The sequence below is a fragment of the Chlamydotis macqueenii genome, chromosome 6 (genome assembly GCF_036417535.1).
Source record: "Chlamydotis macqueenii isolate bChlMac1 chromosome 6, bChlMac1.mat, whole genome shotgun sequence".
Classification (NCBI taxonomy): domain Eukaryota; kingdom Metazoa; phylum Chordata; class Aves; order Otidiformes; family Otididae; genus Chlamydotis; species Chlamydotis macqueenii.
The window spans coordinates 23,508,663-23,528,345 of NC_141561.1; the positions used below are offsets into that span (position 1 = coordinate 23,508,663).

Here is a 19,683-nt window from a genome sequence, read left to right on the forward strand (position 1 = left end):
ACAATGATAACGTAAAATATTTCTAAAGATCTGTTTAGGCTGTTAGATGAAAACCGGACCCCTTAACGAGTCCTCTGCCTAATTAAAAAGCATCAAGGATGGATTTAAAAAAATACCAAATTTGAAACTCAAGAGCCACTTCAACAAATATGTCAGAAAAACACATTTCTCATGAATCTTGACATGCACACATAACCCTCCCACAGCTCACATCACATCAAAGCTCAGAACTCTGAAATCAAGTAAGAGATTTATTGACAAGTTACAGTGTTTAGAAGCCAGACATACTCCAAGTCATGTATATCTAATTATTCAAAAATATTTGATGTAGCCCTCTTCAGCAGTTGTAATGGAAAATACACTATTGCTTTCCTTTGTGGCCACAGCCTGATACATGGGTCAATTATTTTGTTGCTGGAAAACATTAAAATATGTCAGTTTGTATAGCACACCTGTGCAGTAGTATGCAGTTATGTTCCTGTGCACACTGCAGATGTGCAATAAGACTGACAGTAAAAAGAATTATTTTTCCAGTATAAGTCTTGCATGGTGTTATAGCTACCATAAAACAACTGTTTCTTCAACAGTAGTTTATGCTGCTAAAATAACTTTTAATTTTTGATACAAAGTAGATGCATAAGTAGCTATAGTAACATTTTGTGTGCTAAAAAAAAAGAAGGGAAAGACTTTTTTAAAAAGAGGATAAGAAGAGTTATTCATATACTTGAGCAAATACATTTTTTTTAATACCTGGGTTCCTTTCCCTCACTATATAAAATTTTTATACAGACATATAAATGCTGTTCTTGCAGTTTTAAAGGGGCAGCATAATGGCTATCAGATACTGCAGTTTGTCTTTAACCTTTTCAAAATACTGCAGAAGACACACAGGTTCTCAGATTCTGCCTTCAGTGCACAGGAATCTGAACGACGCAAGAGTAACTATTTAAACATTGTGGGGGATACCTGAGGCTTGTTAGAAACCTGTGTTAGGCAACCAATACTAAAATTACAGGATCTTTAGCTACTCTAAACCCTAACGTGGATTCTTTATACAGTAGGTTTAAAAGTCATTGTATTTCATTTAAAAGGTTTTAGGATTTGATAAAATTTTTCATCTTGACTTGCACAGGTATCCAAGGCTTCCATAACATCTTTATTTGAGGCTGGCACTTCTGAATTAAACTAAGGCTAATTTTGGAAGGTAAAAATCTACTCTTGACAAAGCTGTTACTACAACCATAAGGCAAAACTTCAGAACCATTTTTTTTAAATATGAAATTCCATTACTTCACTTCTTAATTTGAGGGAGCAGTGGGTATTTTTATATGTTTTTAAGATTTGGCAAATTTGTAAAAAACCATTATTTATTCCACTTAATATTTCCTCAGTTTTAATCCTCTGACATCAGAATCATCTTCACAACAATTCTACTTTTACAAATGGAGGATTTTATCTTTAAGGGAGAAACAAGCCACCTGATCTGAGGTGTAAACAGCTAAAAAAAGTTCCTGGTGTTAGACAAGAGTAGAGTAGTAAAAACTGGGATATGGTAGAAGAAATCTGACTCCTATGAAGTCAGGGGGAAGCCTGACTATAAACAGGAATCAGTATTTCATCACACTAAAATATGGAAAAACATACAGCAACATGACAAATACCTCTCATTCATGGGTTGTTTTTTTTTTTTTTTTCATTGTGGCACCAGTCAATAAAGTTGCTCTTTCAACGTCTCTATAGTATGACAGTAACACATACCATTTTACTATTTGTTTTGCTCAAAATGGAAATAAATGGTCTAAATCCAGAGCATCTTGTTTTGTTCTAGTTGCATTCTAGTTGGAATGCTCACTAAATATCACTCACTACCATTTCCTTCAGGACAGACACAAGTAGAACCACATCTCTTAACTTTACAAGAGAGAATAACACAATTCTCTGAGAGCCCTGAGAAAGAAATACTTCAAATTCCATTGGTGAAGGCAGAGGAGATGGTGACATTGCCCCCTAACTGCCTGTCCTCTGCCTACATGCTCAGGTCAATGGCTCTCAGCTGCAACTGATCTCTTAGGAATAAAGCGGTAATACAAATATTCGTCCCGAAATTCAAATTCATTTGTAATATGCTGGATGACGCCTCCTTTCATCAGTCTGTCTCCATACACCGCAGCTTCACCACGGTCAGAGGCAAGGCCAACTTGTATGAGCCAGTTCACCAGGTCACAGCCAAAGAAGATGCCAGTGGAGATCTTTGCACCACACCTGTATGTCAAAGGAATGATTCACCCACATGTTCTGTAAATCTGGTAGCACCACTGCACGATGGGGAAAGGCAAGGAAAAATAGCAGGAAACAAGGAAAGACATCATGATAGTTAAGAGCATGTTAGAAGAGAATTTGCAAGTTTTGTACATTAGGGCCATGCCAATGTTCACTACCTTTTCCTACAGACACTTCAATGAGAAGCAAAATGTATGTACAAAGTTATTTTAGGCTTGTGCAAGCAAACTTCAATGAACATAGGTATCAGTTCTCCTAAAAACACACACAATGTAATTCTATTTCTTGGATACTTACGTCCTGTGTACTCATTATAGAATGACCATTTCTGCAACAAAATATGAATGCAGCATGCCCCCACCAACAGGAACTCCATCTGCACTTTAATTCCATTTTATAATTTCTTTACAGCTTTAAACAGACACTAACTGCTTAAATATATTGTAAACAAAAACCAATTAACCAGATATACAAGTTAAATATTTACCACATAGGCAGTACTAAGAATAAATAGAACTTTTACAACAAGACTAAACTAATTTTCTTTTACATATTTATGAGGCAATGCCACTACCATCTATCTAGTTACAGTAAAAATAGCATTCAGAAATTTACCTGCTGCAATGAATGTTTCTGGTTATCTAAAATCTGCTCTATGGAGCAGATTTTAGCACAGGGTTTCTGAAGATGATTAACAGCTACACAAGACAGCAAAAACCAAACTTCCTTCTCTATTCTTTTAAGTTAAAAGCAGCAGTAACACAGAGCAAGTGTTAACATCTATTAGCAGAGAAGCAAAAAAATTTAAATAAATAAAATAAAAATCCATTATTGCAATGTCTCAGTTACAGTATGTTTAAATCAAAGAGGATAGGATCGAGTTAGACCAATATTTAAAATTAAAAGATAAATGCTTTCTTTTAACTCATAAAGCAAAATAAGACATGAAACTAGTTCCACTCAAAAGTAATATTAAAACAATGAAGCAACAAATGTCAGATTTTGATGTATTCTCAGGTGGATATACAATTAAAAAAACAAACACAAAACCTAACCAAATGAACAGCCCAAAGCCCAAGAAACCACAACAGCAATAGAGGCACAGGAAACAGCTGTAAAACCTGTCGTATTTCAAAACAAACATTTTCTGTCATATCTTTTTCTGTCTGACATGAAAGAAGCAAGTCCTTGAACTACCATAGTTCATTTTTCCTAAACTGATAAATTTGTTACTTTACTTCTTATGGAACTTTACTGACTTCCGAGGAGACTGAACAAAATGCTGTCAAAAAACACCTGGAATGTGGTTTCAGACTATCTGACCATTAAAAGACCACCTCATCCAGCTAAACTAGTCCTACTTAAAAGCTCACATGACAAGAAAAGCGTAAGTGTCCTGTTAGAACAATTCTTCATGTCTCTATTTCATACAGTAAGTTTTTAAATAAAGGCAGAATCTTTTTCTTGCTCCTGCTGCTTCTGCCTGTATTTCTCTTTTAATCCACCTACACATACTTTAATACATAATCCTTAATTTGAGTATCATAATTTGCATATGAAAGCTTTGCCGGTCTCATAAATGGAGGTTGAGGCTTCACGACAGGAACGAGCAAAAGAAACTGTTTGAACTCCAGAGGTGTAAAGGTCCTAAAAACACTATAATCTCACATACTCAGTAGCCTCTGAGTACACACTGACATGAGCTGCAACAGTTTTGCCTCCTGTAAAAGCTATTTAGTAGTAAACCTTCAGTCACATAAATACTGACATCTTAATCTCAAAATAAAACAAATGAAGGGTCTCAAGTTTGACAAATTCATAGACACATGCCCTCTATTACAGGCATCATTGTACACTTTCATTCAGAAAGATTTTCTCTCCTGAAGTCTGGGGCCATCCCTTAATGATATAAAACTTTTCATAATTTATATAAAACTTCTCATAGTATATATAAAACCTAGATAGGATAACATGATAACTTGCACGTCAATGTTTCAGTTTGAGACTAGAAACATTTCTCTGTTACTGCTAAATTCTTACTCAGCCTGAGGTTTGAATAAATATCCTACAACAGGAATTGCCCACGGTCAGATTAAACTGCGTTTCATTATTTCTGAAAGGTGAACCATATATAACCTTTGTAACAGGTTATATGTGCAGGGAGGAACCTTACCTTCTGCCTCTGACAATGCTTTTGACACAGTGATCTCTATGATAACGAACAAACTGTTGACAGGTCATCCTGATTTCCTCAGGTACAGAGAGATCTGTATGCGCTGCTGATTCTCTTCCTCCCCAGAGAAATTCAAGTCTTAAAAAAAAAAATTAGAAATTAAAAAAAAAAAAAAAAAGAAAACAAAAAAAAAAAGAAAACCAGCAAATCAACCAGAAACATTTTTAAGGAAACTGCAAATACTAGAACAGAACTCATATAGGAATCTTATCACAACTCTTTTACTGGTTTTGTGCCAAATACTTTATATGCAACCTTCCTAATACACTTGTATGGCCTTTGAACACTGAGGCTTTATTCCAGGCTCAGGTAGAAGGAAAGAGAGCGAGTAACTGAGAGCCAGCTTCAGCTGCTGCATTCACACCACAGCCAGCTAGCTCAAAGTTAGAGATAGCTTTGTACAACTTATGCCTCCACAGTGAGGTACCAATGAAAGGTGTCCATCCACACAAAGTCCACACAGAGTACTTGCATGAGGCTACGAATATAGGACTTTAAAAGACTGATGACAGAATCTGGTTCAGCATTCACATTTAAGTTTTAATTTATCAGAATTTTATTATTCACATCTAAGTATTTATTTAATTAATTATATGCAATTATTTCGGAAGATCCATCATCTCACTGATCCAATCACATACTTCACCATCATTTGCCAAAGATCTTTTTTTTATAGGGAAGCTGTGGGACTTTTGTCTTTAGGAGAGTCATTAGGAGAGCAGTAAAAACTTGATGCACAGTGAACTGCAATTAGCTCTCCACAACTGGGAGAGAAAATAAATTTGGAAGGTTGAACAAATATGAAATGGAATGCAATGGCACTCAGTACTCCTTAAAAATTATTACTGTTAATAATTAAGTTTATAGGTGTAAGTGTAAAGATTATATTTACCTTCGCTTGAATGGTAGAATGATTAAATGCTTATCTAAGCCAAAAATACCAAAGGAAATGAAGCCCTGGAGGAAAAAATATTTAAAAAGAAACATTAAGCAAAAACTTTGGTTTCTAAAGAACGGAAATCTCTTAAAAACTCATTGCCAAAACACGCATGAAAAGTATCCCTCTTTAGATATCACTCAAAATGCATTTTGTTTCTGCTTTGATTGTTCATTTGGGCCTTGAAAAAAAAACAGATTAATACATAACAGTCCATAAAAGAAACTCTTCAAGAAACAGTTTAGTAAAACTAATGCCATGACATGCCACCTGACATTTAGGTATCAGTATCATCACACAGCCAGTTATTTAAATCTATTTTTGTTAATGTCAAGAAAAGAATTTACTTCTTGTAATTGGAATGCTAGAATGCTCTCTAGTTAATTTGTTTTTCTGTGTCAATTTTGTACCAAAACTACCATCATTACTTGATACTGCAGTGCATCTGGTAGGCACACCTGTCCACGGATCTGTGCAGCACTCCTCTAGTACGTGTATGAACACTGCCTTGCTTTCACCTTCATAGGTAACAAAGCTACCTTGTGTCAGTTTGCACTGAAATTGGCTGTCTGCAGCTGGAACAATTATACACCTAATTGTCAGCTATTAGTTAATGGTGCTATAACTGAAACTGAAGAGATAATATCTTAAAGCCTCATAGCAAAAGTATCCACATAGTCATCCTGCACCTATTTATTTATACTGGTGTAATTCCACAGAATGGAAACCCATGAGACGTTCTGGTACAAATAAGGCTAAAAATGTTTTCAGAACAAACATTGGTAAGTACCTGACCAAAATTAAACACAGCACAGAAGAACTGTAATTCCACATATAGCCTTCCAGGCTCTTGGTTGAACAGCCACCATAAACAACTGGAAAGATTCTGTTAAGAAAAAAAAGCACAACAACAAAAACCACAAAACTAACCTGACTGTTAAAAATCAAAAGCACTTTTTTTTTACTCTTCGCATGCTAATAGATTCTTGCACAAGTTTCACTATCTTTATTTAACACATCATTTGGATAAAGACAAATAAGAGTGGATAAACACCTTAAAACATAATTTTAGTTAGGCTTAATAGCTGGAGGGAAGGATGGAGAGCTTGTTTGGTTTTAAATAAAATAATGCAAAATATACCAGCATAGAGGTCCTGCCCATTTACATGTTTACATAAGGAACTTGCCTTAAGCATACTTAGGTATTCAGCCTAACATAGACAATATTAGCCCAGACAGACTTGCAGTGTTTGTCTTTAGGTCTGTTTAGCTGAGACCAGTGCTTTCTACATATTATCTGCATAGTTGAGATTGTGTTAGGCTGAAGCACATACCACTTCAGCTATTTTAGATGCCTAACAAAACGAAAAAAAAACTCCAAAGGTAACCCATTTGGGTGTAAAAGCTAATTATTTAATATAACTCGTCTCATTTAGAATCATAGAATGGTTTGGGTTGGAAGGGACCTTTAAAGGCCATCTAGTCCAACTCCCCTGCAAGGAGCACAGACATCAACTAATATTTGGGCTAACATTTGGGACACCTCTTAAATATAGAGGATTTAAAATAATATACTAGCATGGAATATTTGAGACAGGAAATTTGAGACAGGGAAAACTTTCACTTTGTAATATAACAGAACCTGAAAAGCAACGGTAGTAGCTATTACACTACATAGTTGTGCCACACTGTCTCTGCCTTGCAGTATTACATATTTGTGCCATAGTATTTTCCATTTAGAATAAAAATATTTCCCCCCTAATTCTCATCCACAGGATGCTCAACTTTAAACATTACATTCAAACAGAGAGAGTTGTTTCTCATCTTTGTCACAGATAAAAATTCAAATTATACCCCTAAAGCATTACAATCTGGTATTTCACACTTTTACACAGGAGCAGGCACCCTTACAGGTGGGATTTAGTCAATAATGATGCCTGGCAATAATAGTTTAGCTACATTTCCTCCAAACAAGCACTAAAAGCAACAAACTTGCCTTTTCCCATTTCAAATAAAGTCTTAGATTATTCCTCATTACCAAAGCACCTCAGAGAAATACAAGTTCCAAATATAAGCACAATCAGATGGAACAATTTTTGTAGCGTCTCTTTCAGAACTAGAATTCACTTTATATTTTAAATTTATTATTGTCTAGGGAAGAAGACTAGTTCTTGAAAGAAATGGGAAGAGTGGCAGTAGTGATAAATTAATTACCAAATGATATAATCACATTTTTTTCCCTTTAGGGTTCTCCACATGGCTTGCTCACTAAAATAAATTTTAACTTGCCTTTAATTTATGATGCGGCACAGAAAAACTAATTTTACAATATCGTTCTTCCAGTAAGGGACCAAACTAAAGCCTCTAATTTATTTAATGAATAGTTACATGAGTAATTGGAAGATTTTTACTGGACTGTCTATATAGCTCTCCTAAAAATCATTCCACCTCCATGAGTTAAACAACATAGGGACAAAAAAATATTTACAGCAAACAGGCCAACAATAAGAAGTAAGCACAGCAGCACATGTCTGGCCAGCTGTTTGTCTCCAGTCTGTAGAAGCTGTTCTTCCTGAGCCAATACGCAGGTTTGAGCACTGCAATGACTCACACACTGATCAGCTGAAAAACAAACCAGAATTCTTCATTAGGCTTCTAACTTAAGAACTCCATGAGCAAAATTTTTAATATAACTTGCTGAGTTAAATTACCTTGTAAGTATCTGTGCTGAAGTCACACACACAAAATTTAATGTTAGCTTTGACAATAACCTGTTCAGACATCTATTCTCAAATGAAACAGTAGTTTACATGTGCTCCTAAAATGAAGAAACATTTGCAACAGAACTCTTCTTTCAAAGGTTTAATGCAAATTTAAGTTATGGTTAACATTTAGAAAGCAGTACTAAAAATAATGAAAAATTTATCAGAATAGCTTTTAAACTTAGAATTTATTTCTGGAATAAATATTTCAAATATACTGTCAGTTCTGTATCTCAGTGTTGTTGATACATCAGACAATCAGCCATATTTATTTCAGTTCTGTGATTGTCTTTTTAACTTGGCGTATCAGAATACTGTCATAATTCTACCAAACCAGTCAAACACACAGAGAATGAACACTTGAATTCCAGCTAGAGTTCTACGGAATTCTGAGTATCTTCCTCTAGGTGGCAGTGAAAAACTTCCTGGCAAGGACATACTTAAGAATTTGCACCAGATACCTGTCATAGCAGTTCAAAGGGATAGCAAAAGGTTTAGTAATTATTGCAGCCAAAGTTACACAAGTGTATCTGTTACAATTTGCTTTTACTGATTTATAGTTTTGAAGTGTTCACTCAGCAGGTCGAAAAAATTTCCACACAATCAGGATATTTTCTACCTTATCTTTCAGGATAAGAAAATTAAACTAGCCTTCCTCCATCAGGAAGACATTCTTATGATGTTTGTCTGAATTACTTAATAGATGAAATAGTTGGCAACAGGTGGAAAGCTAGCATTTTGTGAGAGAAGACAACTATGTTTCAGTGTAAAATATTTAGATGTGTTAAAAGTTACTCTGAATCCAAACAAAGCAAAAGGATATGAACTTCCTTGCTAAGGATGCAAAAACACAAGAAAAAGAAAATAGGAAAAAAAGAAAGGTCACACTGCAACTAGCTTTGATTACTGAAAGCAATGTACAGTGAAAATGGGCTGAGCGTGCAGTTTCCCATCAGTTACTTTGATCCATTTTTTCTATTTCAGTGACTCCTAAGGCCCCTTTATTCTATTTTCTCCATCTCCCTCCACTAAACGTGAACAGTACAGCAGCACAGACGTTCGATCTAATCTGCAGTATGTGATTGCTCCTCTAGATCTAAAGTTTCTCATTCAAAACCTGTGCATGGTTACAACAAAGGCTCACTTCAAAAGCTTTTCTAGAAGATAGAAGATATGAATATGATTATGTAAAAAAGTGTTTTTAAGTTGAAAACTTGAGGCAAAGTAGTTATGCATTCAGCTTCCCAGTGTCCAAACAAGGCAGCGACAGAGAGGTAAAGTCTGAGTGCCCAGAAGGATGTGTTACTTACTTACTGGTAAAAAAGACAACCCAAAACAACTGTCTGAGTGCCGAAAGATTACAAGTAACTATAAGCAGAAGAGAATAAACACCCTACATATTGTCTAATACTTGTATTTTATATGAAATACAAGTTATCCAGGTAGAGTTGAGAAAACAACAGCCTGAACAGTTTCTTTGTGAGAACACCACACAAAATCTGTGGAAGAGTTTTGCAATATTAAAACAAGACACGACTGCTTTACCTGTCTCAATTGGAGGAACCTTGTTTTCAACAGCATTTAACATTGCTTTGCTCTCTCCAGCACAGAATAATTCATCATTTGTCATCTGACAAGAACAGCAACCTATTAAGTGTACACAGTAACACCACAGTTAGCTTCCTTCACTATCATAACTTATTTTCCGAGTACAACAATACATTCTATACACCTTTAACTATTACGCTCACAAATAATTCAAAAGAAGAAAGTAGACTTAATTTTTCCAATTTGCTGAAAGGGTAAATGGGTGACACTACTAATACAGAGAAATATTTAACATAGCACCACCACTGTGGAAGCAACACAAGTACTTTTAGCTAGAGGGAAAACATACGGGAAGTGATCAAAAAAGGCTACATAAAAACAAGGAGAATTAGAAACACATTGAGTAGCAATGCTGCAGGCATCTAATTCATTCTCAGAGTGATGTTTTAGTGACTGAACAACCCAAGACACCTAGTGGAGTGCATTTATCACATCCTTATCAAGATAATACTACTTACAAAAACCATACGTACTTTTTTTCCAGTCCACTTCCTCCACCCTTACAGTGATAACCATCAAACTTTCCTTAGAAATATAAATCTAAATCCTTGGGCATTTATATCTAGATTTCCTTCTGTCCTAGTGTTACAATTGAAAGTGTAAACAACCGTCCTTCCCAGGTCAGAATTAAATTTCAAACATTATTTTATTGTATCCTGAGCCATTTATTCTTTTACAAATCTATCTCCCCTACCTTTTTCTGCAGATGGCTGTGCAGAAGATCCTCGAGATGGCTGTGCAGAAGACCCTGCAGAAGGCTCAGGCACAGTGGCTGAAACTTGATTCCCCTCAACCTCCTCCACCTGGCTACGTGGTGAATATGGGTTCAATATCTCATAGCTTGACTCTTGTCTATTTCTGTTCATGCACATAAGTGAGATACCCGACATCAACATACTGATGAACAGGATCACTGCTGTGGCAATTATCTGTTAAAGAGAGCAAAGAAAATACACTTAAATACAAAATAAAAATAGTTGCATATATCTGTCTTTCTAACTTCTGTACTTTTCTAAATATACTAACAAATGCATCTGAATAAGACCAAGTTTTCTTTGTTTACTGCTTTTGCATCTTGTGGTATAGAAGGAGCCATCAGTACACAAGACTCCTGAGTAACATAGCTCTTTTTCTTTTGTTTTTGGTTCTTTTTTTGTTTGTTTTGTTTAAGGGGGATGCCTATTTCCCATGCAATCCAAAAACATACCCTTGTCATCATCTTCCCCTCAGGATCACTAGTGCTCCAGTTAAAGTTCTGTTCAGGTACCCTTTAATTCCAAAAAGGAATGTGCTCTTGTCATCCTCTAGCACAGCTTTAATTTCCATGCTTTCTCCAGTGAAGAGCATCCCATTAATTAACCTTTCCTTCTAGTCATCTGCCACTGATACCCAGAGTTCACTGTGAAGCTATTTTAGTACTTGGGAAAGTGCCATATGGACAACCCTGAAAGACTCGTAGCCTCTCTATCCATAAGAAAGAGATAGGGAAAACACGACAAACATCTATGCTAGTGCACCTCACATCCTCTGATAAGAGGAACTATTTATTGGTAAAACAGTAGTTCAGGCTCAGGGACTTCCAACCCATGACTGTGCAGAGGAGTCTCCCACATTGCAAGCAGTTACTGCTACATATGCAATGTAGATCCTATCTATTACAGACGAAAAGCCATTAATTAGCTATTGGGTGGCAACAACTTCAGATAATAATCAAGCGAGACTACAAATTAGTCACAAGGAAAAGGGCTCTGCAATTCATTACCATTCCTAAGCCTTTTCTTTGGGAAGCCTACTCCCTCTTTTTTCTTAGTCATACCTGCCTAAATGTGAAGGTCCTTGTTCAAACAAGTTTTCCTAATGGTTCGTTACAGAAATACATTTTTGTATCAATCTATAAGCACTCTATAATGATAGTATAGATATTATGGTAGCCTGTACTTTGACTGAAAGCTACTTACATAAGAAGCAAATAGAGAACATGTGTTCTCAATAACATATTGGACATGACAGAAGTCTGAAATGAGGACAGAATATATTCATACCTGGTATTTTCCATAGAAAAAGGCAGAATCAATACTAGCGTTGTTACGTTCACCAACAATTAGTAAGATTCCCACCACAAGTGCTGGGACTCTGAAAGAGCAAAATACAAACAAGTAACATATTTAGCATTCTCCTGCTAATTCTACAGGGAAACAGCTGAATTAACTTACCCCCATCCAGCTATGATAATAAACCCAATGGGAATCTTTACTGTTTCTCTCTTCCTCAACAGAAACAAAGACAAAGATAGAAAACCTATTGAAAAAAAAACCAAAATAAATGCCTTGTTTATTATTCAAAAGAGAACTGATAAATAGAGTCTAGAAACTCTATGATGTGACCCGCTCAATAACTAAGATATTCTTCTCAGACCTTCAGATAGTGCAAAATTGTTTTTCTAGTTGTATTCTGGAGAAAGTAAAATAGGAACACCTATTAACTTTAAAAATCGTATTAATAATGAAACATTGAAAAAATTACAGGACATTTTATATTAAACACCCACTTCTAAATGCTTAGAAAGGTTTACAAGCGTATAAAAGATGTCATAAGAACATTTAAGACACGAGTAACTAATTTCTTAAGGTATCAACAACAGTTGTTCTAGACTGACACTCTATAGTAAGTAACCAACAAATAAAGCTGTATTGTGTTATAACATTTCTTTAAAAACTGACTCGTCCTTTATAAAGTTAATGATAAATTTAGCAAAAAAGTTTTACATATTTTTACATATACAACTATATATAGGAGTATCTTCTGGAACTGCCTATTCTAGTCACAACTCAGAAGCTCAGCAGCATTCCTCATGCTGAAGCAAAGCTAGTACTTATGTTAGGCTATACTAATCACGAGCCACCCATTTCAGCTAAACACAAATACAACTTACTCCACAAAAACACTACAGGAATTAAACCCATAGACTTCTAGACTTAAGAATGGTATAAAAAAATTGCCTGAATACCCAAAGTCTCTTTTTTAATCATACAAGTAAGGTTTTCCAGGCTTCTTGATGCATCTTTCAATTCTGCCTATTTCAAGTAATCCCTTCATTAATCATCTACACCTGCAGAACAAACACATTTTCAGAAATTACAATTGCCAGGAGAAAGAAATGTTACAGCTACTTTGGTATTTCCCTTCATTCTGTATTTCCTACTTTTTGAGGCACAAAGTTTTAAAATCTACTTAATGTTGAATAATTAAAATCTTAAACTCTGCATTAATCAAAAATTGCCAATAAGATTTTGACTAGCTGAAGGGCAACCCACTGCATTCACTCCATTTGTAATTGCTTCTGCCTTGAAAGCAGGTTCTTGTCTTTTGATACAAGCTAACAAGGCTGCTGTACCTAGCAAAGACAAACAAGATGTGCCTACCTATAAGTTTCCAATAGCAGAAGAAGTGCCTGACGTTGAGCTCTGTGTTGCTAGTGCTGCAGCTTGGCACAGCTTACAAGTATGTATATTTGTAGAATTACACACAAGTGAAAGGGACAATTACTCTGAAGAATATAGTACAATTATTTCAGTACATTAATCTTTTATTACAGTACCTAGGTTCTGTCTAGAAAAATCATACCTGTCCACAGGTAGGTGCTATAAAGTGAGCTGTAGAGGAATATAAATACTAGAATCTGCATGGTGATGTCTTTCTCTTTAACAATGAAATTCCATACCACCATTCCAATGCAAGCAATAAGCTGCAAAGAAAGATAAGATGCCATTATTTAAATTAGGAATGCAGGATGACAAAAAAATACTGAACATAGTGTAATATAGCTACAATAAGCTTTGAAACTCCACCCCCAGATTCACTGGAGTGTGATTTTATGAATTGGGTAGTTCTCATAGCAGTAAAGCAGTGCAGCAGTAAATTCTATACCACAGTTATGTCAATGACTACAGTACCCTATTCTCAGCAGAGGTTTTTTTGACACCAATTACATAGCTCAGACAAACTGGGAGTAAAGCAAGCCAGAAACAATATATAACCTATATATACCCTATAATAAGTAAAATGTAAAACTTTTTAAAGTACAAAGAATTTATCTGAAATGATTCGGACATGAAGCTGAGGTCAACAGATGTTTGTTCAACCAAGAATTATACAAGTTTTCACCTAGTGACAATGCATATATGACAGTTCTAGTACTGAAGGAATCTGAAAAGCTATGCTGAAATACTATGTAAACAGTAATACAATAGTTCAATTTTTTTAAAGATGAAACCTACTTTTCTGTTATAGACAAGAAGCACCTGCAACTCTCACACATTATTTTTTTCAAATGTGACTCCATCAGACCTCAGAGAGTTTACTATATGTATACAATTTTTTTAAAAAAACTACAGAACACTTCAGAAAGCACTACCACACAGATATATTACAAGCACAGGCTGCTCTCACTGAATTTAACAGCAGTTGTGCAGTTGACTTCAAGGGAAGAAGGAAACATACTTTGTAGTTTTCTCTCAGTTTAAATAACAATTAAAATTAATCCAGAGCTATTTGGCTTTGCCCTTCCCTAGCCAACCGCCAGGTATTCCCACGTCCCTTCCTTGCATCAGCACCGGCACCCGTCAAATCCATCAGTGAGTGACTTCAGGAAGCTAAACCAGCATGGGGATTAGTTTTCTATTTAGCTCCTTGACTCAGGTAACCACAGAGTCAAACACACACTGCTGATAATCCCAGCATTGCTGACTTCAGATTGGCATAAACTGATACAGAAATGCACTCAACAGTAACTAAAAATATATTTCAGAAGCCACTCGCCATTCTGATTACTTATAGTGCTGTCTAAGAACCATACTACCAGCATCAACTACCATTTTCAAGGGTGTATTTTAAGGCACAGAAATTATTTAGACAAGTTGCATATTAGATTTCCCTGCACTCCACAGATTGCTACAAAGACATCACTGTAGAAACCAAACTTGTAAAAATGTTACAAGTAAGACTCTTAAAAAACTGAAACTCATACAACAGCATTCTTCTTACTACTGACCTGAGCAACAAGTAGATTTGTTGTAATCATATGAGGAAGTTGTTTGTATTTCTTACTCAGAAGAACAACAATAAGAGACCAGATCTGTAACACAGAAGAAAAAATTGAATTTAAGAGCAAAACAAAACCCAAATGAACAAGATGAGTATTCTGACTGACTACAGTGAAATTAAATATACAATAAATCTTGAAAAGTTTATTAGCGAGATGACTACTGTAGTCAGCTCTACACCGTCTGGTGCCAGTCAGCATGCAACTATGACCAGAAAAACCAAGGCATCTTTGTGCTCTTATGATGGTGAAATATTTCCAGAAAGCACCAAGAACTTGCCTCTAGTGCACAGAAGCCTGGTTGTTCCTCAGGACCTAAACGACCACAGAGTAGTCCAGCAATTTAGAATTTAAAATTCCTCCTGCCTCCCCTGAATCTCCCAAAATTATCCGTGACAGCAAGAGGCAGCGTTCACTTGTGGCTTCCCTTGAGGCACAGTTTCAAGACAAGAAGACTCCACTGAGACAACAATTTAAGAAAATTCCAACTCCCTCCAACATGAATGTTTTTATTTTAAAAAAGCAAACAAAATAAAACACATTATCTGTAGTGCCTATAAAGCTAAAACACAATTCACATTGGACTTCTGGATTATTAACCCACTTTTTAAGAACTGTGCACCTAGAGTTTCTAGGAAAGGAATTTGATAAAGCTAAATTAAAACTTTCAAGTTAAACATTTTCATCAATATCCATTAGTATTTTATTAAATAAATATTCATTGATGTTTCTGGAGCTGAAGTTTGTACACAGCCTCCATTACTGTGATATCCAAGCACCTCACATGGCTTCATGTAATTCTTCCCTGTGGTGTAAGCTAGTATTGTTATTCCCCTATATCCTGTTATTTAAAAAAAAAAAAAAAAAAAAAAAAAAAAAAAAAGCCCAGAAAAGGACAAACTCTTAAACCCTGCACTACTGCTCTAATTCACTTACCCGTCTTTCTCTATAGTGCAGCTTCCCAGCTGACCCACTGCTAAATCAAGACTTTTAACTCCTACCTCATCTTTCTGCAACACGATACAACGAGGAAACGCAAGTCTCGTCTTACCATGACGTGATTTACTGCTTATGTACTAATGCTACCATGACATGACAGTGTGCTTTTGCATTTCATTTCATCAACACCTACCAGAGAAACAAGGCTGACGATACTTATGTCAAAGCTAACATTCTGGAGTGCAGATGCTAGTGGGTTGGGGTCCATAGATGGAATAGTCAACAGCCATGCAGAAACATACATAATAGGTGCAGACACAAAAGTGCTTATCACCATGCCCGAGGTAATCTGCAAAAAGAGTCAAACAGAAACAAGAACAGAGTGAATCAGATCTCAAGTTAAATAATCTGCTTTCAGGAATACAACCACTGGCAAAATCGTACCTTTGAATTAAACATACATAGACCTTCAACAAATCACAGAGTTGTTTCTTTAACAAATCATTTAGAATTTGAGTCAGAAAGTATCCACTTTACACACACAGTTAAACTAAAAATTTTAACAAGCTTCTGAAAGAGTAGGAATAGAGAGTTCGCTACTACGAATTCTTACAGAACTTTTTCATGTGTGTAAAATATACTAATGACTACAGCTAGGGGTGGATTTACAATGTCATAATTTACTTTTGGATGCAAAGATTCACATCGTAAATAAATAAGAAAACATGTAGTTATGCAAATACTAATAAGCACCAACTAATGAGAAGAAGCCACATATATTTACTTTCAAGTCATTTCTATTTTGGCTTCTCATTGTCTTTCTGTTTTCAAGATTGCCCAGTGATACAAGTATTAATTGTTACTCATACTACAAATATTACAGATCTCTGTTTTAAAGAGATTTCCTGAGTTTGCTGGGCACAAAATTCTATTTTTTAAATAGAATAGTGCCCCCCCGTTACTATTAAAAAAAAGTTGGATTTCTATTGCAAGTTTTAACTCAAAAGCAATACAACAGCATCAGTTAAAGCACAAATTCATTCATAAGTTTTCAGCATTAAGCTAACATTGTTCTTACTGAAATCAGTAATATAACTTCCGTTTTTTTCCTACAAAAACACTAGTTCAAAGATAAAGTCTTTGAAAAAAAAAAAAAAAAACCCCAACAAAGATACAAGTTCTTTATATTTTAAAGTCATCCTAGTTCTTCCTACTAGAGTCATGAATAAGAAAAGTATAATGACTTATTTATGAACATGTAGTATCAAGACACTTGAGACACCCGGAAAGAGTACTTTGTTTAATTAATAATCTGAAATACAATTTATATTTCAGATCTAGGAAATACAAGTAAATCTAAGGAGCCTATACTACAGAAAAGCAAATTCATCAAGCCTACGTATTTATTTATGTATTTCATCAAGGAAGTTAAGCTCAAAGTTAGTACGTGTTTGGAAAAAGCTAACTACATACAATTCCTACTTCCATATTAAATTGACTTGCAAATATTGCGACACCAGGTGCTGCTGGAAAAACTCCATAAAGAAATGCATAGTTTGATAAACTGGTGTGGTTGACTACGTTGTCACTTTTGTCCAAGAGTTCCACCATTTCTCTACAGAGAAATGGCATCAAAAGTCTGAAAAGAGAGGGAAAAAAAGTAATTAAAAAAATATCATACTCGAACTATAGCAATAGACTCTTCTTTACTCAGAAAACAAACCAAAAGGAAATTTAAGGCTTGTTTGAATACTATTTATGAAAAGCAAAATACTGACATCACTTTGAATGATTGTCTTTACTAATACCATGACATTTACCCACGGCTTAAAATTTTTGTGTCACAAGTTAAACCAAAAAAAAAAAACAACCAACAAAACAACAACACACAAAGCAAAATGACAACAAACTGAGCTATAAGCCCATTCTCTGATTGTGCAGACACATTCTTTGTATAAACCTCAGATTTAGAAAGTTTCTCCTCATTTTTCAACTGCTAAAGTAATAGTAGCTATAAGCAGTCAGCAGCTTTGAAACTTAGACCACCTTTCTGCAAGCTGTCTGAAAGGCAAAGGGCTTGACATTCTTACAGAATTTCTCATTGAACTGGTTTACAGACCAGGTCTTTGTTTGCTAGTTAATTATACTCAAATGCACTTTCAAATTTTACAGTATAAACTTAGCCACCAAACAATTGCTCTATTACGTTTATTGTAGCTTGGTAGCAAATAAAATATTTAGTTCACCAGTAACTGAGATATATTCAAGGGAAGATAATTATGGCAGAAGTTCTAAAGAGAAACTGTCACTTATTCATACTTAAAAGTCAGAGAGTTTAAGAGTGTAAAGCAATCATTTTTAAGCTCTTGCAATACAGTAATTTCAAAGATGTATAGACAAAGCAAGGAAAACCAATTAATTCAGAGACACAGTGTAATCCCAAGAAAATACAAATACTAATTAAACAATACTTAAATTCACTCTTGTCTAACTATTTAACTAGTAAATTTTACTTTAAGCTAGTAATCCCCCTTACATCCAATTCATGACAGATGGCCTGTGGGCAGTCTGTGAAGCCACAGCAGCCTTGAATTTTTTTCTCTGCAGAGCCTGACAACAGATTCCTGGTGTGCAAAATTTCTTTTAAAAGTTAACAGTTGTATGCTATCAGAGTTTAGGAAGCCCTCACCCAAAATACTAGAAGTGAAACATACTATCCCTATGTTTTTGAGAGAAAAAAAACCATCTGACCAGCATACTCAGAGCTTAAAATATCTAGAGAACAAAATTACAAAAAGTACAAAAATCAAACTTACAGTTTAGCTGTGATGAGAAGGATCAGTGCAACAAACATACCCTTTGTCAGTTTTTTTGTTTGTCCCATCATAGTTAGTCCAAGGTAAAAAAGTGCAGAGCCAGAAAATGAACTGCCCAGTCCATCAAGGAAGTTTTCAAGGTATGCAGGAATTTTCTGGCCAAGAATAAAGTTTGAAGCAATTCCTATGAAGACCATGAATACAATTGGGTTCTGCAAAACTCGAAGGAGTGCTAGGCCCACTATTTTGATTTTGCTGTGTGACACAGTGCGATTATCCCTCCACTTCTGGATTTCACAGAAGATAAACCCAAGAGGGTTTAGCATCATAAGAGATATTGGAGCCACTAGGTAAATGTACTGGAGATATTCTGGGTAAGTGGTTTGATATAAAGCTTCAACTAGAAGACAGGAAATGAAAAGCGATGAGTGATAACATTTCAGTAAAAAAAAATACATTAATATTGAAATTAAGTTTTGTTCTCTGAAAACTAGTGAATTTTTTTTTTTCATTATCCTTCAGAGGTAACTGCATTTACAATCGATACGAGATGATGTAGTAAAAGAAGTACATCCAGTCACCATTAGGCCACAGTAGTCTAATGAACACATTAAAGATCAAAGATTAACCATCCAACGCTACTTAATTGTTCTATGAATATTCAACATTTACAGAAAAAAAAAGAAAATAATATAGCAATCCCACACATTCTTTGAGTCATCCCAAATGCTGAAAAACATTGGGTTTTTGCAGAATTGCTTTTCCTCCTCAGAAACACGGGAGTCATGGGGAATCACATGCACCTCTGCAGGACACAAGTTGCTTCTCGTCTTAGAGGAGTCTCATATCTCTGGAATTTAACTGGTTTCCAGTGGGTAAAACCAGGTGTAACTGATGATGTACAACACAGCAAAGCAACAACCAAGTAAAAAATACATTAGCACATAATTATTAGTTCATTTTCTGCAACTACTCAGGATAAGAGTTATCATTGTAGTTCCGGTCCC

The 19,683-nt window shown here is 35.3% G+C and overlaps 1 protein-coding gene across 4 annotated transcripts in view; it reads right to left on the bottom strand.

Moving 5' to 3' along the window:
- Positions 1-238: 238 nt before the first annotated feature.
- Positions 239-19,683, bottom strand: part of GPR155 (G protein-coupled receptor 155) — a 29,807-nt gene continuing 10,362 nt past the window's right edge. For 3 of the 4 annotated variants that reach the window (XM_086751453.1, XM_086751454.1, XM_086751452.1), the window contains exons 3-16: positions 18,677-19,076; positions 17,334-17,499; positions 16,054-16,209; positions 14,871-14,954; positions 13,445-13,565; positions 12,034-12,118; positions 11,863-11,953; positions 10,515-10,749; positions 9,758-9,859; positions 7,939-8,072; positions 6,241-6,336; positions 5,406-5,470; positions 4,454-4,591; positions 239-2,262 (exon numbers count right to left, since the gene is read on the bottom strand). In XM_086751453.1, the coding sequence (XP_086607579.1) occupies positions 2,040-2,262; positions 4,454-4,591; positions 5,406-5,470; positions 6,241-6,336; positions 7,939-8,072; positions 9,758-9,859; positions 10,515-10,749; positions 11,863-11,953; positions 12,034-12,118; positions 13,445-13,565; positions 14,871-14,954; positions 16,054-16,209; positions 17,334-17,499; positions 18,677-19,076 (2,096 nt within the window). In that variant the 3' untranslated portion in view covers positions 239-2,039. Of the gene's footprint in view, positions 2,316-4,453; positions 4,592-5,405; positions 5,471-6,240; positions 6,337-7,938; positions 8,073-9,757; positions 9,860-10,514; positions 10,750-11,862; positions 11,954-12,033; positions 12,119-13,444; positions 13,566-14,870; positions 14,955-16,053; positions 16,210-17,333; positions 17,500-18,676; positions 19,077-19,683 lie in introns of all 4 variants that reach the window. The other variant, XM_086751455.1, reaches the window with a different exon arrangement.